General features: G+C 44.0%; 1 protein-coding gene across 1 annotated transcript; it reads left to right on the plus strand.

Annotated features, from left to right (window-relative positions):
• The first annotated feature begins 1,394 nt into the window (after positions 1–1,394).
• LOC145347926 (uncharacterized) lies at positions 1,395–18,494 on the plus strand. Its single transcript, XM_080195911.1, has 4 exons — positions 1,395–1,677; positions 5,931–6,061; positions 8,186–8,253; positions 18,088–18,494. Exons 1-4 carry the CDS (start codon positions 1,525–1,527, stop codon positions 18,243–18,245), a joined length of 510 nt encoding a protein of 169 aa, XP_080052037.1. The 5' UTR covers positions 1,395–1,524; the 3' UTR covers positions 18,246–18,494.
• Positions 18,495–20,579: the final 2,085 nt, after the last annotated feature.

The following is a 20,579-nucleotide window of genomic DNA, read 5'->3' on the forward strand; positions in this document are numbered from 1 at the left end:
AATAGAACGATAGAAAATTTACAGCTCAGAAACAGGCCTTTTGGCCTTTCTTGTTTGTGACGAACCATTTTTTGCCTAGTCCCACTGACCTGCACTTGGACCATATCCCTCCACACCTCTCTCATCCTGCCCAAGTTTTTCTTAAATGTTAAAAGTGACCCTGCATTTACTACTTTATCCAGCAACTCATTCCATACTCCCACCTCTCTCTGTGTGAAGAAGCCCCCCCTAATATTCCCTTTAAACTTTTCTCCTTTCACCCTTAACCCATGCCCTCTGTTTTTTTTCTCCTCTAGCTGCAGTAGAAAAAGCCTGCTTGCATTCACTATATCTATACCCATCAAAATCTTATACACCTCTATCAAATCTCCCCTCATTCTTCTACGCTCCAGGGAATAAGGTCCTAACCTATTCAATCTCTCCCTGTAACTCAGCTTCTCAAGTCTCGGCAACATCCTTGTGAACCTTCTCTGCACTCTTTCAACCTTATTTACATCCCTCCTGTAACTAGGTGACCAAAACTGTACACAATACTCTAAATTCGGCCTCATCAATGCCTTATATAACCTTACCATAACACTCCAACTTTTATACTCGATACTCTGATTTATATAGGCAGATCTCTAGATTGCAATGTCTGAGGGTGACCGATGCCATGAGAATAACTTGGGGAGACAAAATTAAATCCTACTCCATCACAAAAATTTCAATCCTCCCCCACCCCCCCACCCCTGGGTCATTTATTATCGAACAATAATACTTCTGGAATTCAAGGTGACTTTTGAAGTGTGAAACTTTGACCTGAATGATCTAATTTAATTACTTTTCTTCAAGAGAGTCAAGATTACTTTTAATTACTTTTCTTCAAGAGCAATCAATGCCTTTAAGCATTCTCCTTGGCTTCTCTTTGCCATAACCAATCCTGTTTTGTTTTAAATTTATAAACTTAAATCTTAAATCTTAAACTTTGAAACTGATCTTTTTAGAAAACTACAAGTTAAGTAATGGTAAATTTGATCTTTGCTGAAAGAGCTCTTTGGCAGTTATAGGACAAGTCATGATTTATTAATGCGCTCCCAATGCATGTTTACATACTGGAGTTAGTAAGTATCTCTGAGGGAGCATTTTATGCTAATACTGTTACACATACATATGAGTGGGCTTTTTACTTTGCCTTCTCGTTCTGTAAGTTACTTTCTTTTCCTTTTTAGATTGCTTCCATTACACGCTTCCTCAGCTGAAAGAGCAGAAAAATGTACGGCCCCTGTGCCTCTTGTACAGGCTGTAAGCTTGGCATACATTAACCTTCCCTCCCTTCTAGTTCTGCAGGAGTTACCTTGCACCCACTTGGCAACTTGCCCAATGGCACAGCTTTGATTGAAAAATGTCTGGGGAACTCTGTAGCGTGGAGCTTCATTTTTTTTTCTCCCGACGTACTGCCAGGCCAAGTTGTGCCTGCTTTTATTTTCTGTTGAATTTGTGATTCTGCCTGGCTCTTTTTTTTAACTTTTCCTACTGTTGCCTATGTCCTATAGGTTGCCTTCTAACCCAAGATCCATGAGAGTGAAATCTCAGGCTGGCGTTAACTCCATTCTACAGAGGGCCATGCAAGAGAAAATAAACCATCTGATCAGTTCCCCTTTCAAACAGAGCACTGTATCTCATATGCGTCACGTGGTGAGTCACTTTATTTCTTTAGGAAAGAGTGAATCATTCAGGTTTTATTATGACTGCCTAGCTCAGCAGTCAAACTCTACATTTATTCTCAAATTGAGAGCTTTATTGGATGTTGATGATGACTGATTTTTAAGGCTATTACAATAGCGCTCTGTTTGCAGCAGTATGAACTATTGTTCAGCTTGTCAGCTTTGCTGAACTTCAGCTAGCTTGAATATCCTTATGGGGTTTGTTTTCCTTACTTTTGCTGTTTTGCCACAGTGTCAGGGAGGCATGTGGTGTGTTGACCTTTATCATAAGGGGATTGGAGTACAGGAATTAAAACAAAACTCTCGCTACAATTCAAGTTTTGGTGAGACCACATCTGGAACACTGTGTGCAGTTTTGGTCTCCACATTTAAGCAAGGATGTACTTGCGTTGGAGATGGTACAGTGAAAGGTCACCAAAATGTTCCCTGGCATGGGGAATTGTCCCATGATGGGAGGCTAAGTAAATTGGTTTTATGTTCTCTGGAGTTTAGAAGAATGAGAGGTGATCTCATTGGAAACTCACAAAACTTTGAAGGGACTTTATAAAGGTTGCTTCACTTTGTCAGGGAGTCTAAAACACGGGGACAACGTCTCAGGATAAGGGGCCGATCATATAGGACAGAGATAAAGAGAAATTTCTTTACTGGCAGGGTTGTGAAACTTTGGAATTCTCTACCCCAAAAAATGTGGATGCTCTATTGTTGAACACATTTAAAGCCAGGATAGAGAAAGTTTTGGTCTATCAGGGAATATGGGGAGCAGGCAAGAAACTGAAGTTGACCCAAGATCAGCCATGATCGTGTTGAATAGCGGAGCAGGACCGTATGGTCTATTCCCACTCCTGTTTCTTGTGTGTTCTTGTGTTTTGTCGTTTCTAAAACTAAACTATCATTTATTGCAATGACAGACTGTTGTTTATATTTCTATGAGGACAGTGTGGCACTAACAAATGTAAGCTATTCTGGCTTTGCATTGCTCCCTGTTTATGGAGAGTTGCACACTGACAGGACAGTCTTGAGACTCACTTGTCACTGTTTTATGACCTTGCTTGGGTGAGGCTCATAAAGTCCCGCCTGAGGCTAACAGAGAATTCCGATCTGTGAGCCTCGCCTGTCCTGTTTCTGAGGTGGGTGAGGCGGTAAAATTCCAGCCACTACCTTTGCTAGTATTACAACATTCAAAATGAAATCGAAAATGCTTCAGTTGACCACCTTGCAAGATTTTCTGAGCATTCGTTGTTTCTGCTCTCTCATTGCATCTTCTTCATTTCTTTCCCTTTTTGTCTAACTTACTTGTTTGCTTTATTTTTCTCTTCCTGCCTTTTGATTGCCATTTGTCATCCCTGTCGCCCTCCCTCCTCCTACAGGCTACTGCTGCTTGTGTATTGCTGTTAGTGGATGCTGTATCCAGACTGTCACAGACAGGAACCCTGGGCCTGGAATTTGCTGCCTGTATGGCCCAGAAATAGGACCAATATCCCACCCATTTTGCCATTGCCAAAAAAAGCACTCCCAAGATCCTAATTCAATTGGCTCATGCCCAAACTTAAATTGGATGTACAGAATTCAACAGAACCCCAAGGAAATGTTGAACCTACACTAATGGTTTCTACTAAAGCAAGTTGCAATTAATTTAACCATCGTCAGGTTTGAGAACCTACAAGTGGAGAAGCTTTTCGATATTAGCATGTCTTATTCTGATATCATAAAAATGCATCTAAAGAAACAGAAAATACTAGACCAAATCTCAGTGAAGACAGCTTGAAAAGAAAAACCACAAAAAATGTGACAAAATGCTGGAGTGACTTTGTTTCTTGCTAATTACAATGTGCGTAGACCCTCGTACAAGTGCAGATGGGGGAGAGAGTTGTGTGTGGCAATTTTGTAGATAGAGATTCATTTAGATGGAGGGTTTGATGGGTAGAAAGAGAAAATGGAGGCACTTTGGGTATGTAGTTGACATCATTTTCTAGGGGAATGTTCCCTCAACATCAGGACCCAGGTTCACGAAACCACCCCCTGAATGAACACCCCAATTATTAACAGCCACGCGGGGGAGTTCAACTCAGGAGCCACATGACCCAGAGTTGCCCCTCAGTTTGGTCAATAAAGTGGGCAGAGCTGTGTGACAAGGAGGATTCTGATTGGTGGCAATGATGTCAATCTCCTGTTTTTAACCAAAAGAAAGGTTTGTTTAAAACAAAAAATCCCTTTTCAGAGTTACAAAGTCAATACAAGGCCTTATTCCATCTCTTCGCTCGCTCCAAAGACCAATTAAAATTGATCCAATTCATGGTCTCCACAAAAGAGACATACTACATCCAAGCTGACAGGAACAGGCATTACACCTGGTTTTGGGCTAGATCCTACACTTGATGTTAGCCAAAAGGCTGAGAAGTAGCCAATAGAAGGGCTGACTTGCCAAGGGCTTTAATTTATCCAGAAATGGTAGTATTCTGTAGCCACTGTGTGCATGTGCCATTCATAGAATCATATAATCCAGTCGTGCAAAAAGGGGCCATTTGGCCCATCGAGCCTGCACCAACAACAATCCCACCCAGGCCCTAGTTCTGGGACGCAACGCATTTACCCTGCTAATCTCCTGACACTAGGGGACAATTCAGCATGGCCAATCAACCTAACCCACACAGCTTTGGGCGGCGGAAGAAACTGGAGTACCCGGAGGAAAACCACCCAGACACAGGGAGAACGTGCAAACTTCACACAGACAGTGACTTCAGTCCAAAATTGAACCAGGGTGACTGGTGCTGTGAAGCAACAGTACTACCACTTTGCCGCCATGCCACTCCATTCCCTCAGTGTCCCAACTGAATTGTGAAGCAGAGTGTCAGGCTGGATGCCACCAGATGCAACTTAGAAAACATAGTCTCCCTTGGATATTGTATAGCTGCATGGAGCAGTCAGCTCAGCTCAAAACCACTCAGTCTGTTAACCACGTCATCTGTTTGCGCCCAGGTGTGTCTGAATGAGAACGTGGAGATCATTCCGGACTGTCTCCTGTCACAGCAGCTTTTCATTAGCAATTTTCATTAGCAGCAGGATTCCCAAAGAAGCTGCCTTGAAGCAAGAGGGATTCAATTCGATATTTGTCAGCAAATGCTGACATGATGACTGCGGCTTGCAAGATATTGACTTCCAGCATTAGACACTGACGATTAACATGTGTGGACTAGTTAACTGGGCTTTATAACAATACCTCACAAATTACGTTTTATTCAATCCCTCCTTTAGGCAGAATGTTCTACCATAGTGAGATCTGCCACCTAGTGGACAGGAGGATAACTATTTTATTTCCCCAAAAGTATACTTTATTCATTAAATTTAGAAAAGTGCATTACGTAATTGTTCAAAGATGACATTACACAAAGTACGAAAGTGTCTTGTTCAACACAGTGTGCGGCACTTGGAGCTACACTTAGGATTACAGGTTATATTTACAACATTCATTTCATGTCAAACATAGGGTTTTATATGCTTCCCAGTCCCTCGCTGTACTACAGTGAGAGGCCTTAGACAGTAGCCTTCCTCCATTAGGCGGCATGGTGGCACAGTGGTTAGCACTGCTGCCTCACAATGCCAGGGACCTGGGTTCAATTCAGTTGGGTCTCTGCCTGTGTGGAGTTTGCACATTCTCCTCACATCTGCGTGGTTTTCCTCTGGGTACTCTGGTTTCGTCCCACAGTCCAAAGTTGTGTGGGTTGGGTTGATTGGCCATGCTAAGTTGACCCTAATGACAGGGGGACTAGCAGGGTAAACATGGGATTACAGGTACAAGGCCTGGGTGGGATTGTGGTCAGTGTAGACTCAATGGGCCAAATGGCCTCCTTCTGCACTGCAGGGATTCTGTGATTCATGATGGCTGCCTAATATTTTAGTATACCATGAGTATACCATACTCATAGACCTTGAAATGTGTCAGTCTGCAACTCTTCGTTGTCAGCAGCTCCGTGCACTGGAAGAGCAGCAAGTTCCGGGCAAACCAGAGAGCGATCTTTACCGATCTGCTTTGCGAAGGCATATTTCAGAAGGAGGTGGGTGATGGTCTCAGTCCCATGGCTTGCAAAATATATCCCGAGAGTCAGGATCTCAAATCTGTGACTATATTCTACAGGGAAGCTCGTGCAATGCTACAGATTTAACTATAACCCTATTTACTTTCTGGAATTCTGCTTACTAAGTGTCCAATGATTTTTGTTTTGGAAGCATTGCTTTTTCCCAGAAAAAGAATTGAAGTTTGAAATCCTAAGTGAAATCGAGCAACTTAAGAAACTGCAGAGTGAACAGAGGGCTGTTTGCTGTCGCCGTATTGTGACCGGTCAGCTGCTTAAAGGCAGGTACTGTAAACCATGTTATCTGCCCCTTGCTGCTTGTGGGACCTTACTGGGTACAAATTGGTTGCCAAGATTCCCGCATCACCACAGTGACCATACTTCTAAAGGTGACACAGTGATTAGCACTGCTGCCTCGCAGTGTCAGAGACCTGGGTTCAATTCTGGCCTCAGGTGACTGTCTGCATGGAGTTTACACATTCTCCCCATGTCTGTATGAGTTTCCTTCGGGTACTCCAGTTTCCTCCCACATTCCAAAGATGTGCAGGTTAGTTGGATTGGCCATGTTGAATTGCAGCTTAGTATCAGAGGATTAACAAGGTAAGTACATGGCATTACGGGATAGGGTCTAGATAGGATAGTGGTCTGTGCAGACTCGATAGGCCAAATGGTCTCCTTCTACACTGTAAGGGTCCATAATTCTATTTAATTTGCTGTGTGAATCATTTTGGGAAATTCTGAGATTGGTTTTTCTTGAAGTTAGAATGTGAAGAAGAATATGAAATGTATTACAGATTTTCTCAGCAGATTGGAGCTTGCAATGGCTGATTTCTGTACGGAGGTCTGCTCTTCCTTTACAACCTCGCTTTCTCTCCCTCTCCTACATTTGAAATTTGAGATGATTGTGTTCCGTCAAATCCCCCAGAGAACATTGGTTCTGTTCAATCTAAAAGGAGATAAATTTGGGTGTGTCTTCTTTGTGGGTCCCGCTTTCAAATGCAAAGGTCCGAGAAGCTCCAGATTTTGGTCCTAATATAGACAGCATTGTGGTAAGAGCCTGCATGACGTAAGTGCTCCAACCTCCAGGTAATTATTAGGATCATAGGGATCTGGAGGAGGGAAGGGTGGGTTGAGATGGGGTTTGGGTAGGAATATTGCAGATTTCAGGATTCAGAAATCATAGAATTCGTACAGTGCAAAGAAGGCCATTTGACTCATCAAGTCAGCACCAACCTTCCGAAAGAGCATCTTAACCAGCCCTCTCCTCCACCCGTCACCCTATCCCCGTAACTCCGTGTCTTTACTATGGCAAAACCATCTAACCTACACATCTTGAGATACTAAAGGACAATTTAGCATGACCAATCCACTTAACCTGATTATCTTTGGACTGTGGGAGGAAATCCATGCAGACAGAGGGAGAACATGCAAATTCCACACAATAAGAAGTCTTACAACACCAGGTTAAAGTCCAACAGGTTTATTTGGAATCACAAATTTTTGGAGTGCCGCTCCTTCATCTGGTGAGGACTCCAAAAGCTCGGGATTCCGAATAAATCTGTTGGACTTTAACTTGCTGTTGTGAGACTTATTACTGTGCCCACACCAGTCCAATGCTGGCATCTCCACATCAAGACTTCAGGCAAACAGTCACCCAAGACCAGAATTGAAGCTGGATCCTGGTGCTTTGAGATTTCAGTGCTAACCACTGTGCCAACGTGCTGCCCAAAGGTGGAGGTTTGGATTACTCTTGGGAGTATTTTGGAATAATTCAGAATGCCAACAACGGGGTGGTGAGTGGGCAGGAGGCGGTGGGGAAAGGGAGGCGGTTTGAAGGTTAGGGCCGTAGCCAGCAGGAGATTGGATGAGGGCACTGGAGAGCAGAAACCTTAGGATTGGGAGTGATGGTGCTTACCTCTTTCTGTGCATGGTGCTTAGGATTGGTTTTCCTGGAGACAACAAGCACTGGCTCTGGCTGTTTCAGCAAAGCACAGCCTAATGTCTGCTTCTTGCGTGTCCTTTACCAAGATGGCATGCAGCACTCCTCCCATTGGAAGTGTGGATGCACAGCTTGGATCCTATTTTTGAGAGTTAAGGGGCTACGCACGGCCTAGGGAATGGGTCTTATGAACACATTTTCCCCGGTAAAGCAGTGTTAGAAGGATTAGTAGGTTGATGATCAATTTGTTAAAACATGTCACACATATTCTTTCCATGGCCCTGGAGTGGGACTTGAACCTGAAGCTTCGGTCAGCGTTGCAAGACCTCTGCATCCAAAATGTATAGAAAGTGCAATAATGAGGAAATTCAACATGCAGGTAGTTCAGCTACAGCAGAGAATTGCTGCTGCAATTAATGAATCTTCATCTGTCACGTTACTGTTTTCTCCTTTGTTTCCTTGCCCATCAGACTGAAGCCCCTCTATCCTGTGGCTGTTGAACGACTGGGTATTACTCAGTGCAGAGGGATTTTGCCAGGTTAGTTAAACATGCCACTCGTGAATAGAATCAAACTATTTGGTGAACTCACATTTTACTAATTGGTTTATGCTCTGTCATTGTTACCTGCGATAGATATCCTGTTCCACAAAATGGCAAAGATTCTGACTGAAAGCCGATGTGCTTCTTCCCAGGATTTCTCTCCAAATTGTGTTTTATGCTGTCGTTCCTGAGGGGTGAGGCCTAAAGGTACAGTAAGCCCAGCTCCGCAGAGCTCTCAAACCCGAGCTCTCTTTTCATTGGGCTCCCCAATCTCAAATTGAAGTTAAAGACCACCGCCCTCACTCCCCATCATCACCGGCATCGCGGCATGACAGCCCATTGCCCACCCTCACCAATGCAATGTTCTCCCCCTCTTCCCTTGCCCCCCAGAATTCAGGTACACAATAAAATGAAAGGAAATGTGGCCGGAAATGGTCAGACCAATGAAGAAATGCAGAGAACATTGCCACTGGAGAAAACAAAAATCCCACATCAGCAGGCTATGGAGAGGGAAACTACCCTTCAATCTCTCCACTCACTCAGCCGTTAATTAAAAAAAAACTCTCCAATGCCACCTTGCACCAAAGGGCCACATGTGAGAAACACCATCAGCACAAGAGCTGCAGTGATTCAGGGGGAAGGTCCAACAACCCCTTTCTCCTTGAGGCAGCCTCAGTCTTTCCAGCCAGAACGACATCCCAAGAACAGACGTAAAAGTTAATGGCTTCACTTACATTTGCCTTTGTGAGCAATCATCTCCACCCCAACCCCCTCTCCCCCCAGCTATCCTCCAATGTCACTCCCTGTGACCCTGCCCCCCACCCCCCCCCTGCCCCACCCACATAATGTGACCCCCCAATGGAGTTCCCTAGCAGCTCCATCCCAGCAGTACCAGGTTGGTAAGAGTACTGCCCAGCTTTTTTCTTACCACCCGGGGGTGGGGGTGGCGGGGGGGATGTGGTGGGCTATGCTCACCTCCAAACCTTTGATACACAGTAATCTTGATTAGTTTCTGTTTGTGGTTGGGGGGTGGGGGGGTGGGTGGTGTGTGGCGAGGGGAAGAAATCATATGGTGAACCCAGAAGGTGAGGCATTATTTAAACTGATAGCAATCAGGTACACGTAGACTCTGGGCATGAATCTGATTATGTTGTCGCCAGCAGGGTGTTTGGTTGGGGGGCGGGGGCGTGGAGTGCTCATTCTGAGATCTATCTGGTGCAAGTGCCATTATAGACCTCTCATGAGAGTTCGTGGTCATAACAAGATTTGCATCCATGGAAAATAGGGCCGGAAAATCATCCCAATAATCTAAGGTGGAGATGATTGCTCACAAAGGCACATGTAAGTGAAGCCATTAACTTTTACGTCTGTTCTTGGGATGTCGTTCTGGCTGGAAAGACTGAGCTGCCTCAAGGAGAAAGGGGTTGTTGGACCTCCCCCCAAATCACTGCAGCTCTTGTGCTGATGGTGTTTCTCACATGTGGCCCTTTGGTGCAGGATGGCATTGGAGAGTTTTTTTAATTAACGGCTGAGTGAGTAGAGAGATTGAAGGGTAGTTTCCCTCTCCATAGCCTGCTGATGTGGGATTTCTGTTTTCTCCAGTGGTAACTTTCTCTGCATTTCTTCATTGGTCTGATCATTGCCGGCCATATTTACTTTCATTTTATCTTTCACAATCTTGCAAATGCTTCTCCTTGCCATATTACTCCTGAGGAAGCAATTTTCATATTTTCTTTATCTACTGTGGCTAAGATTGTGATTCCCAGACTGGTGAAGGAACATCTTTCCAGGTTATATGATGGCTGATCAGTCTAATGCTCAATCTGTAGACTTTGCCGTATGTGGGACAGGTGGTGATTGAAGGGTTGGGTAGATGGGTATCTTGGAGGTTTGTGCACTCTCTCCAATGTCTCGACTTTAGCTCTGTACGTTCCTGATGAAGTCTCTCAATGTGTTTGGTACCTTCCCAGGTGAGCCTCCTCTGTTTCGGTCAGTCACAAGTCAGGATCTCCCATGAGATCCCATGTGGATGTTTGACCTTGTCAGGGATGCTTTACCTACTTACCTCAAGCGTGGTGTTACTGGCTTGAAGGCATTGAAGAGCATCATCATCTAATCCTGCATTTTTACCTGAGTGCCGTCGCATCGAGGCAGTAATTGTATTATTAATCTGCCCAGTTTGAATGTTCCTGTTTCCCGGGACTTATCATGCAGTGGTCTCTTTGTTCATAACATTTGGTCCATTCAGCCTGTCCCTAACACATGTGACAACTAGAGCCTCACAATAAAACACATAAGACAGAATTTTCCCGAAGAAAGTTCCTCGTGCCATAACAGCGAGAAAACGGGAATCCTCCACACCAGTCTTTTCGGCGAGCTTGGCACTGTAATCTTCCAACACTCTGTCAATGTTTTGATACATGGGAGCTTTGTGCGGGGATGGGGAGGTGGAGCCTATACATGCCGATGACGCTGGCTTCAAAACACCCAGGTGCCATTTTGCAGGGAGAGGCAGGAGACCTCCTCCTTACCCCCCAACCCCCTTCATTGGCAATATTCTGACATGGGTTGCCAGCATTGGGGTGTCAGGGCCCTCCCAATGTGTCCCCTGGTGGACCCTGAATATGCCCCACCCCTGTCATGACCCTCTCTGCGACCCACCCCTGCATAATGCCCCCTGCATGGCTCTCTCCCCTCCTCTCCACTATGATTTCCCCCCCGCCCACTGTAAAGGCCCCCATACAAAGCCACATCATCAGAGTCCATAGGCCACCCCCATCATAGCCCCACCCCCACTCAGGCACCACCTCCAGTCAGGCCCCCATCGCTTGGCGCTGCTCCTGGCACACCTACCTGATGTGAATCGTATTTTTGGCTTTTCATGCCATATCTTCCTGATTTGACATGCTGATAACGGGTACAATGAGCTGGTAAGATTGCACCCATCCTCTCACATTGCCTAAAGCTTCCATCCTGTATCTCCAGTGCCCACACCCTTCAGAATGTCCTGGGAGAGGTAAAAGAACAGTGACAATACCCAAGGCCAGTCAGATATGATTCATGAACTGATTTTACTTTTGACATTTTAAGAAGCCTGACTACAAATCTGTGGTTCAATCAGACACCAATTAAATTCTGGGAGGTCGGTTTAATAGTCAAATCTTATATCTCGCAGCTGTGCTTGCACATCATAAAAGGAAAAGAAATTCAATTTCCCCAAATGAAATATATTTTAGTTAGATTTTATTTGCCAATATACTGTTAGACTGACCTCCCTCATAGCTACAGAATCACAGAAAGAGCCTATTTGGCCCATTTTGTATATGCTGGTTCTTTACACGAGTTATCTGTCCCAAGATCACCACTACCTTCACTCCCCATTCACTCTCTGTCCATTGTAAATTTGCACATTTTCCATTTTCCCTTTACAAACATGTTTCCAATTCCCTTTTGGAAAGTTATGTTGACTCTGTTCCCTCCAGCTTTACAGTGAATTCCAAGTCCCAGCAACTTGTTGTTTTAAAAGAACGTCTCCCTCTGATCTTTTGACAAGTACCTTCAATCAGAGTCCTCTGGTTAATGACTCTCCAACCGGTGGAAGAACGTTTTCCTTCTTTAATCAATCAAAACCCTTCAGGCTTCTAGAATAGTTGTCAGTGCAGGCTCAATGGGTTAAGTGACCTCCTTGTGCACTGTAGGGATTCTGTGAACAGTGGCTTCAACCTGACATGTAGGCCATTTGGCCCCTCGAGCCTGCTCTGCCATTCAATAAGATCATGGCTGACCTTTCCATGGCTTAGCTCCACTTAGCTGCCCGCTCACCATAACCCTTAATTCCTTTACTGTTCAAAAATTTATCTATCCTTAGCTTAAAAACATTCAGTGAGATAGCCTCAACTGCTTCACCGGGTAGGGAATTCCACAGATTCACAAACTTTTGGGTGAAGAAGATCCTCCTCAACTGAATCCTAAATCTGCTCTCTCTTATTTTGAGGCAATACCCCTTAGTTCTAGTTTCACCTGCCAATGGAAACAACCTCCCTGTTTCTATCTTATCTATTCCCTTCATAATCTTATATGTTTCTATAAGATCTCACACATCATCCATTGTGCGATCATGAAATCACATTGATAACTTTTTAATCTGATGTCCATGAGACAGCAACAATCTCTTGTGTGGATGATACTTTGAACAACTTTGCCTTTGTTTGTTGTCCTTCACCCTCGAAGGGCTCACTTTCCAATAGATCTGCGACAGATTCTTCCATGATCTTACACTGTTGTTGAGGGAGGAAGTATGCAATCCGATGCATTGTTTTGTTCCCGCTTTGCTCTGTTACTTTATAATCACTGCTCAAGCATTGTGAAATTCCAGCTAACATATCCTGGGTTGAGGTCAATAGCTATTGATAAATTTCAGTCTTTAGTTCACAGAAATCAGCTTGAAATCTTTGACTTTCTTTGTTTTGTATTTATAACGAAATACAAATTCTGGACGTAAGACCTACAATATTTTGTGTATATTTTGTAAGTGTAATATTTATTTATTAGTACCAAAATTGGGTTGCGTTAACATAGCAATGAAGTTGCTGTGAAAATCCCCAAGTTGCCACACTCCGATGCCTGTTCAGATACACAGAGGGAGAATTTAGCAAGGCCAATGCACCGAATCAACATGTCTTTCGGAGGAAACCGGAGCACCCAGAGGAAACCCATTTAGATACAGGGAGAACATGAAAACTCCGCATAGACAGTGACTGAAGTCGGGAATCAAACCCTGGTCCCTGATACTGTGAGGCAACAGTGCCAACCACTGTGCCACTGTGTTGCCCCATTGCAGTAACAGGTCCATTCATTGTTTTCAATGATACTTTTCTGTTGTGCCACGTTTGCCATTTACACGAGTGTGACCAAACTTTGAGCCCCTTCACGGTGCTGCTGTTCCCAATGTGCTAAATGCCATTTACCTGGCACCAATCTGCTACATCTCATCTCTTGCATTGCTATGTATTTTGGGCGCTTAAAAAAAAGGTAAGAGATGAAAATTGAGCAGAATTGAGTGGCAGCCACCATCAGATTGCCACCTCGCTCATATCTACTTACCTTGCACTGAGACTCCATGGTTATTGCTCAGACTTCTGAACCGAGTCCCCTGAGAAGTGTGGAATGTTGAGTCCTCCCTTGAGGGGACTGTGGGAATGTTGCTGTGCCCCCTTTTTAGCAGCATTGGCTGCCATCTACCAGTTAGTTTAAATGTTCCAAAGCCACTTTGAGAAACTGCAGAGAGAAAGTGAGCGTGGAAGATGAGAGAAAGAGTGGGGCTGGGGGTGGGTGGGGATTGTTGGGGGAACTGGGGAAGAGATAAGGGTGTAGTTGGGCCAGGCAGGTTGTCCAGGGGTAGCTGCAGTGGTTGGATGGTCAGGGGGATAGTTGGGTCGAGGGATAGTTGGTGGGTTGTCGGGGTGTCTGTGTTAACTGTGTGTGCTGTTATATGCTTTGTCTGAGGCCAAAACTCTCCACTCACCTGACGAAGGGGCAAACCCCGAAAGCTTGTGTGTTTACTATCAAATAAATTGGTTGGACTTTAACCTGGTGTTGTCAGACTTCTTACTGGGTTGTCAGGGAGTCAGGGGTTTATTGGGGTGGTCATTGGGTAGTTGGCAGTGGGGTTGGGGGGCGTAGTTCAGGGTTAGTTGGGGAGGGTCAGGGTGAACTATAGTTACTGGGCAGGAATTAGGCCTGGTGTTAATTTTTCTAAGTTTTCCATGATAACTATTCTGGTCAGTTGGAACTATCTGAAGTGTCCCACTTTAACTTAGAGGTTACCAGATGTAGACGTCTCAGGAAATTCCAGTTAAGTCAGTGTGGAGGTGTCAGTCTGCCACATCTTGCAGGGGGGTGGATGAGGGAGGGAGGAAGTTGATCTCTGTGGTATGATCATCTGATTATTAGAGGTTCTGGGCCAATGTGTACATTGACCAAGGAACAAATAACAGTCAAGACTATTGATTTACAACTTGCAATATGGTCAGAAATGGATAACTCACTCACAGAATACCATCCATTAAAACTGCAGTTTGACACAGGCAATCTGTAATGCTGATATTAATATGGTAAAACACCCCTTTTATTAAAAAATAAGATCCACTCCTTCTGTAACCATTCAGTAACTAATTCAATAGGAATACTGCCATGATCTCTGCTGAACAGGTTTGTGAGTGTTCATATACTGGGTTACGGATCAGGGTTCGCTGCTAATTTCTAGCCTCAAATGAGGCAGCATTGTGCAAGGATGCATCATCTCCCAGTGAAAGGGAGAGAAACAAGAGGAACCATCACACCTCCTTGGTCATGGTGCCTCACTCTCTTGTAACAGAGAGTCTACATACCCACCTTAAATACATAGGATAGCGCCAGCACATAGAGTCCATTTGGCCCATTGTGTTAATGCTGGTTCTCTGCTAACTCAGTGCAGCTAGTCTCACATCCCTGCCCTTTCCCTGTAGCTTTGCTGTGTTGTTTTCTCTTCAGATAATGACCAGATTCTTTTTTAAAAGCTGCAATTGAACCTACCTGCACTGTACTCTTAGGCAATGCATTCCAGATCCTAATCACCTGCTGTTAAATTGTTTTCCTCACATCGCCAATGGTTCTATTATCAATTACCTTAAGTCAATGTCCTCCCGTTCTTGAGCATTCTACCAATGGGAACAGTTTATCCTGTCTAGTCGTCTTGTGAACACCTCCCAACATCTTGCCTCTAAACCTTTTCTCCAAGGAAAACAGTCTCAGTTTCTCCAATCTATTTATGTAACTGAAATCCTTCATCTCTGGAACATTCTTGTAAATCTTTCCACACCCTTTCTAAGAATAAGGGTTAAGCCATTCAGGACTGAGATGAGGAAGAACTTCTTCACTCAGAGAGTTATAAGCCTATGGAATTCTCTACCACAGAAAGCTGGTGGGACCAGTTTGTTCGGTATGTTCAAGAGGGAGCTAGTCATGGCCCTTGTGGCTAAAGGGATCAAGGGCTATGGAGAGAAAATGGGGTGGGATACTGAAAGTGCATGAGCCATGATCATATTGAATGGTGGTGTAGACCTGAAGGGCCAAATGGCCTATTCCTGCACTTATTTTCTTTGTTTCTATATTTCTAATGCTTCCACATTCTTCCAAACCACATTGAACAAAATATTCAAGTTGAAGCTGAACTGGTGTTTTGTAATGATTCACCATAACAGCCTTCCCTCTATATACTATGTACTCTATCCTCTATTTATGAATGCTGGCACCATGTATATACCTTGTTAACTACTTTCTTAACCTGACCATGAACTTTTCATGCACATGCATCCATAGGTCTCTCTGCTCTTGCAGCCCTTTTAGAATTGTATCCTTTGTTTCGCATTGTCTCCCATATTCTTACTGACAAAATCAATCACTTCACACTTCCTTGTGTTAAATTTCATCCCATTCCACCAGCCTGTCAATGTCCTGTTGAAGTCTATCACTATCCTCCTCACAGTTCACATTACTTCCAAGTTTTGTGACATCAATAAATTTTGAACTTGTACTCCGCATTTCCAAGTCTAAGACAGTAATGCCATGACATTAAGATCAAGGAAAGCAGTGATCCTAGAATTGACCACTATGGAATCCCCAATATTAACCTTCTTCCAGTTTGAGAAACAACTGTTCACCACTACTTTTTCCGATCACTCAGCCAAATTATATCCATGCTGTCACTGTTCCTTTTATTCCATGAGTTTTAACTTTGGTGACAAGCCTATTGTGTAGCACTTTATCAGACCTCTCTTCAAAATCCACATACACCGCATCAACAGCATTACCCTCGTCAACTCTTTCCATTACCTCACACAAACACTCAATCAAGCTAGTTAAACACAAATCTGTGCTGGCTTCCCTTGAGTAGTCTGTCCATGTGATTGTTAATTTTGCCTTGGATTTTCATTTCTAAAAGCATTTCCACCACACAAGTTAATGTGACCAGCCTGCAATTGCTGAACTTGTTTCAGTGAGATAAAGGGAAGAATATCACCTCAAAATGCCCCCATAAAACAAAAATGTAAGTTTTAGTTGTATGTATGTTAAAGTACAGATCAACTGATAACAACAAAACAGGCTTGAAGGATTAAGTGACCTACTCCTCTGTTTCATCTGCTTATGCTCTCATATGTGAGATTATTTGATGCTATAAATCCTGCTGCAGTGTAATAATTTTTCCAAGGGCAGCATGGTGGCTCGCACTGCTGTCTCACAGCGCCAGGGACACAGGTTCAATTCTGGTCCTGGGGCATTGTTTGTGTGGAGTTTGCACATTCTCCCTATGTTTGTATGGGTTTCCTCTGCGTTCACCAATTTCCTCCCACAGTCCAAATATGTGTGGGTTATGTTGATTGGCCATGCTAAGTTGACCCTAGTGTCAGGGGTATCAGCAGGGTAAATATATGGGTTTATGGGAAGAGGACCTGGATGGGATTATGGTCAGTGCAGACTTGATGGACTGAATGGCCTCCTTCTGCAATATAGGAATTCTATGATATACTAATATAATGTACCAACAGAAAGCTTTGTGATGCAGTGGTCACATTTCCTACCTCATCAGTCAGTAGTTCTGGGTTCAAGTCCTACTTCTGAACTTGGTGCATTCTGAATGAGGTCTAACAAATTAATTATCAGCCTGCGAATCTTTCTGGTACACATGATAGCAGTGGTAAAAGTGAGAATTTCTGGTCAGTCAAACCGCCGAATGCAATGGCAAATCACTGCAGTACTTTGCATAATCATGGACCAATCCAGTGAAAGTCCATGATCACTAGTCCCCTCTTCAGACATTGTACCTGTTGGAGATGGCGCGGTGGTACAATGGGTAGCACTGCTGCCTCACAGCGGCATGGAACCTGGGTTCAATCCTGGCTTGGGTCACTGTCTGAGTGGAGCCTGCACGTTCTCCTTGTGTCGGTGTGGGTTTCCTCCGGGTGCTCCAGTTTCCTCCCATAGTCTGAAAAATGTGCTAGTTAGGTGAATTGGCCATACTAAATTCTCCCTCAGGATACCTAAAAGGCACCGGAGTGTGGTGACTAGGGGATTTTCACAATAACTTCATTGCAGTGTGAATGTAAACTTGTGACTAATAAATAACTTTTAGGAGGCCTGCACAGGGGAAAAAGGCAACAGTCAACTAGCAGTTTTGGTTTCTTTATCTGAGGAAGGATGTTCGTGCACTAGAGGGAGTGTACAGAAGATTTACCAGACTGATTCCTGGGATGGCACAGCTTACGTATGAAGAGAAATCAAGTCAGTTAGGATTATATTCACTGGAGTCGAGAAGAATGAGCGGGGAATCTTATAGAAAGCTATCAAATTCTAAGAGGACTAGACAGGATAGACGCAGGAAGGATGTTCCTGATGGTAGGGGAGTCCAGAACCAGGGGTCATAGTCTAAGGATGGAGGGTAAACCTTTTAGGGTGGAGATGAGGAGAAATATCTTCACCCAGAGAGGGGTGAGTCTGTGGAATTCTCTACCACAGAAAGCAGTTGAGGCCAAAACATTGTATGTTTTCAAGAAGGAATTAGACATAGCTCTTGGGATGAAGGGATAATCGGTTATGGGGGAAGGTGGGATCAGGCTATTGAGTTGAATGATCAGCCATGATCATAATGACCAGTGGAACAGGCTTGAAGGGTCGAATGACCTACTCCTGTGCCTATTTTCTATGTTTCTATAACTTTTAATTACTTCTTTGACTATTAATCATAATGAACAGGAATCTTAAGCATTTTGTTAAAACTGTTACATATTTTTATAGATATCTTAAACAGGAGATCCAATCCAAGCCAAGGGATGAGATTCCATGAGCAGCTAATTAACTGCCTGTCCGCTGATGATTATGTGAGAGAGACACCAGATCGCCTTCACCACATCTCCTTCTGCTCTCCGACAGATGAAGAAATACACAAAACTTGAAATCTGCAGCAACGTGTAGAGTTTTGCGAAGAGAGGAATGGGGATTGCTTCCCTCACCTGGGGATCTCTCTTAGAGCAGTGTCACCTACTGGAATGATGGCCCTTGTATGAGAAAATCTTAATGAACCAGGGTCATGGAAGAGAAATTGGTGCCAATTATGGTGAGACATTTAACTTAGCTCTGATTGAATTTTGAGCCTAAGCCAAAAAAAAATTGGTTTGATAAATGGAAACGTCATGAGAATCCTTTGAAAGACAATTAAAGGATAGATTCTGAAACATAATTGGTTTACTTGATCTTATTTAGCTACCAATACATCTCAGCTATTTTTCTCCCCTCCCATGAAGATGTTGCCTTCCTACATGAGTATGATTCAATATGTAGCTTTTACCCTCTTGCCCAATTGACTGTTATTCATGAGTGAGATTTGACAGTCAATCTTGTCAGACTATTAACCCACAGAAGGCATTACGATTGAGCCTGATCTAAACTGTCCGTACACATATTTGCAATAGAAACTGCTTGCTGATGTTGAAGACCGGGAACCCTCCTTTCTAACTGGTGGGCTCTGAACCCAATGATAATAACCTTACAGATTCTTGACTTAGATCAGCTAACACAAAAAGTTTATTTATTCATCACAAGTAAGACTTACATTAATACTTCAATGAAGTTATTGTGAAATTCCCTTAGTCGCCACAGTCTGGCACCTGTTTGGGCCAAAGCACCTAACCAGCATGTTCTTCTGACTGTGGGAGGAAACTGGAGCACTCAGAGGAAACGCACTCAGACACAGGGAGAACATGCAAACTCCACACAAACAGTGACCCAAGTCAGGAATCAAACCCGGATCCCTGATGCTGTGCTAAAAAGTGTGCCACCGTGCCACCCATAATGCAGAGCAGACCCAAGGATCTTTTTGGCCTGTGTGGTTCTGTTAGTAACTGTTACTTCTGGACAAATGTGAGGTAATGCATTTTGGAAGGCCTAATAAAGATAGGAAATATACAGTAAATGGCAGAACCTTAACAGTATTGATAGGCAGGGGGATCTGGGTGTACAGGTACACAGGTCACTGAAAGTGGCAACGCAGGTGGAGAAGGTAGTCAAGCAGGCATGCAGCATGTGTGCCTTCATTGGTCAGGGCATTGAGTTTAAAAATTGGCAAGTCATGTTGCAGATTTATAGAACCTTAGGCCGCACTTGGAATATAATGTTCAATTCTGGCTGCCACACTACCAGAAGGATGTGGAGGCTTTGGAAAGGGTACAGAAAACATTTACCAGGATGTTGCCTGGCATGGAGGGCATTCGCTATGAGGAGAGGTTGCAGAATCCTGGTTTGTTCTCACTGGAACGACAGAGGTTAAGGGACGACCTGATAGTAATCTAGAAGATTATGAGAGGCATGGACAGAGTGGACAGTCAGAAGCTTTTTCCCAGGGTGGAAGAGTCAATTATTAGAGGTTTAAGGGGTGAGCAGCAAGGTTTAAAGGAGATATACGAGGCAATTTTTTATACAAAGGCTGGTGGGTGCCTGGAACTTGCTGCCGGGGAAGGTAGTGAAAGCAGGTACAATAGTGAGTTTTAAGGGGCATCTGGACAAATACGTGAATAGGATGGGAATAGAGGGATATGGTCCCCAGAAGGGTAGTGGATTTTAGTTAAGTCGAGCAGCATAGCCAGTGCAGGCTTGGAGGGCCGAAGGGCCTGTTCCTGTGCTCTTAATTTTCTTTGTTCTTTGCTCTTTGTTAGGTGTTAGGGGAGTTGATTTCTCTGATCAATGATGTAAAGAATTTAGATCACATTATAGGTGCATACTCTTAATGGAGATGGGACTACAATTGCTTTGCATTTTGAATATTCCATAAGCTCATTTCCAAATCCAAGAAAGGAATCTAAAGCAGTGAGGAGTAAGATGGGAAAGGGACAAGTGTTACACTCCCTATGATTGCACGGAAAGGTACAGTGGGAATGAAATGAGGTGTTGGGGTGATAGAAGGATGGACTAGGTTGTGGTGGAAGGAATCGTCCCTTTGGCATGCTAAGAGGGGAGGAGTTTGGTGGTGAGATCATGCTGGAGGTAGGGGAAATGGCGGAGGATGATCCTTTGAGTATGGAGGTTGGTGGAGTGGAAAGTGAGAATCCTATTGTGATTCTGGGAGGAGCGGGTAGGGGTGAGGGGAGAAGCATGGAAAATGGGTCAGACATGATTGTCAACAAGAAAGGGGGAGAATCCTTGGTTTAGGAAGAAAGAAGACTTGTTGCAAGTGAACGCCATCAGAACAAATACAATGGAGATGGAGAAACTGGGGGAATAGAATGGAGTACTTA

This window comes from Carcharhinus amblyrhynchos, chromosome 9 (genome assembly GCF_965287045.1).
Source record: "Carcharhinus amblyrhynchos chromosome 9, sCarAmb.v2.hapA, whole genome shotgun sequence".
In the NCBI taxonomy this organism is placed as follows: Eukaryota; Metazoa; Chordata; class Chondrichthyes; order Carcharhiniformes; family Carcharhinidae; genus Carcharhinus; species Carcharhinus amblyrhynchos.

What these genes read in the sequence shown, in the direction of transcription:
- LOC145347926 (XM_080195911.1), top strand. Translation starts at nt 1,525, where the DNA reads ATGTCCTATAGGTTGCCTTCTAACCCAAGATCCATGAGAGTGAAATCT. An exon ending in TATCTCATATGCGTCACGTG is followed by an intron (nt 1,678 to 5,930) that starts GTGAGTCACTTT and finishes TTGTTTTGGAAG; the next exon opens with CATTGCTTTTTCCCAGAAAA. An exon ending in GGTCAGCTGCTTAAAGGCAG is followed by an intron (nt 6,062 to 8,185) that starts GTACTGTAAACC and finishes CTTGCCCATCAG; the next exon opens with ACTGAAGCCCCTCTATCCTG.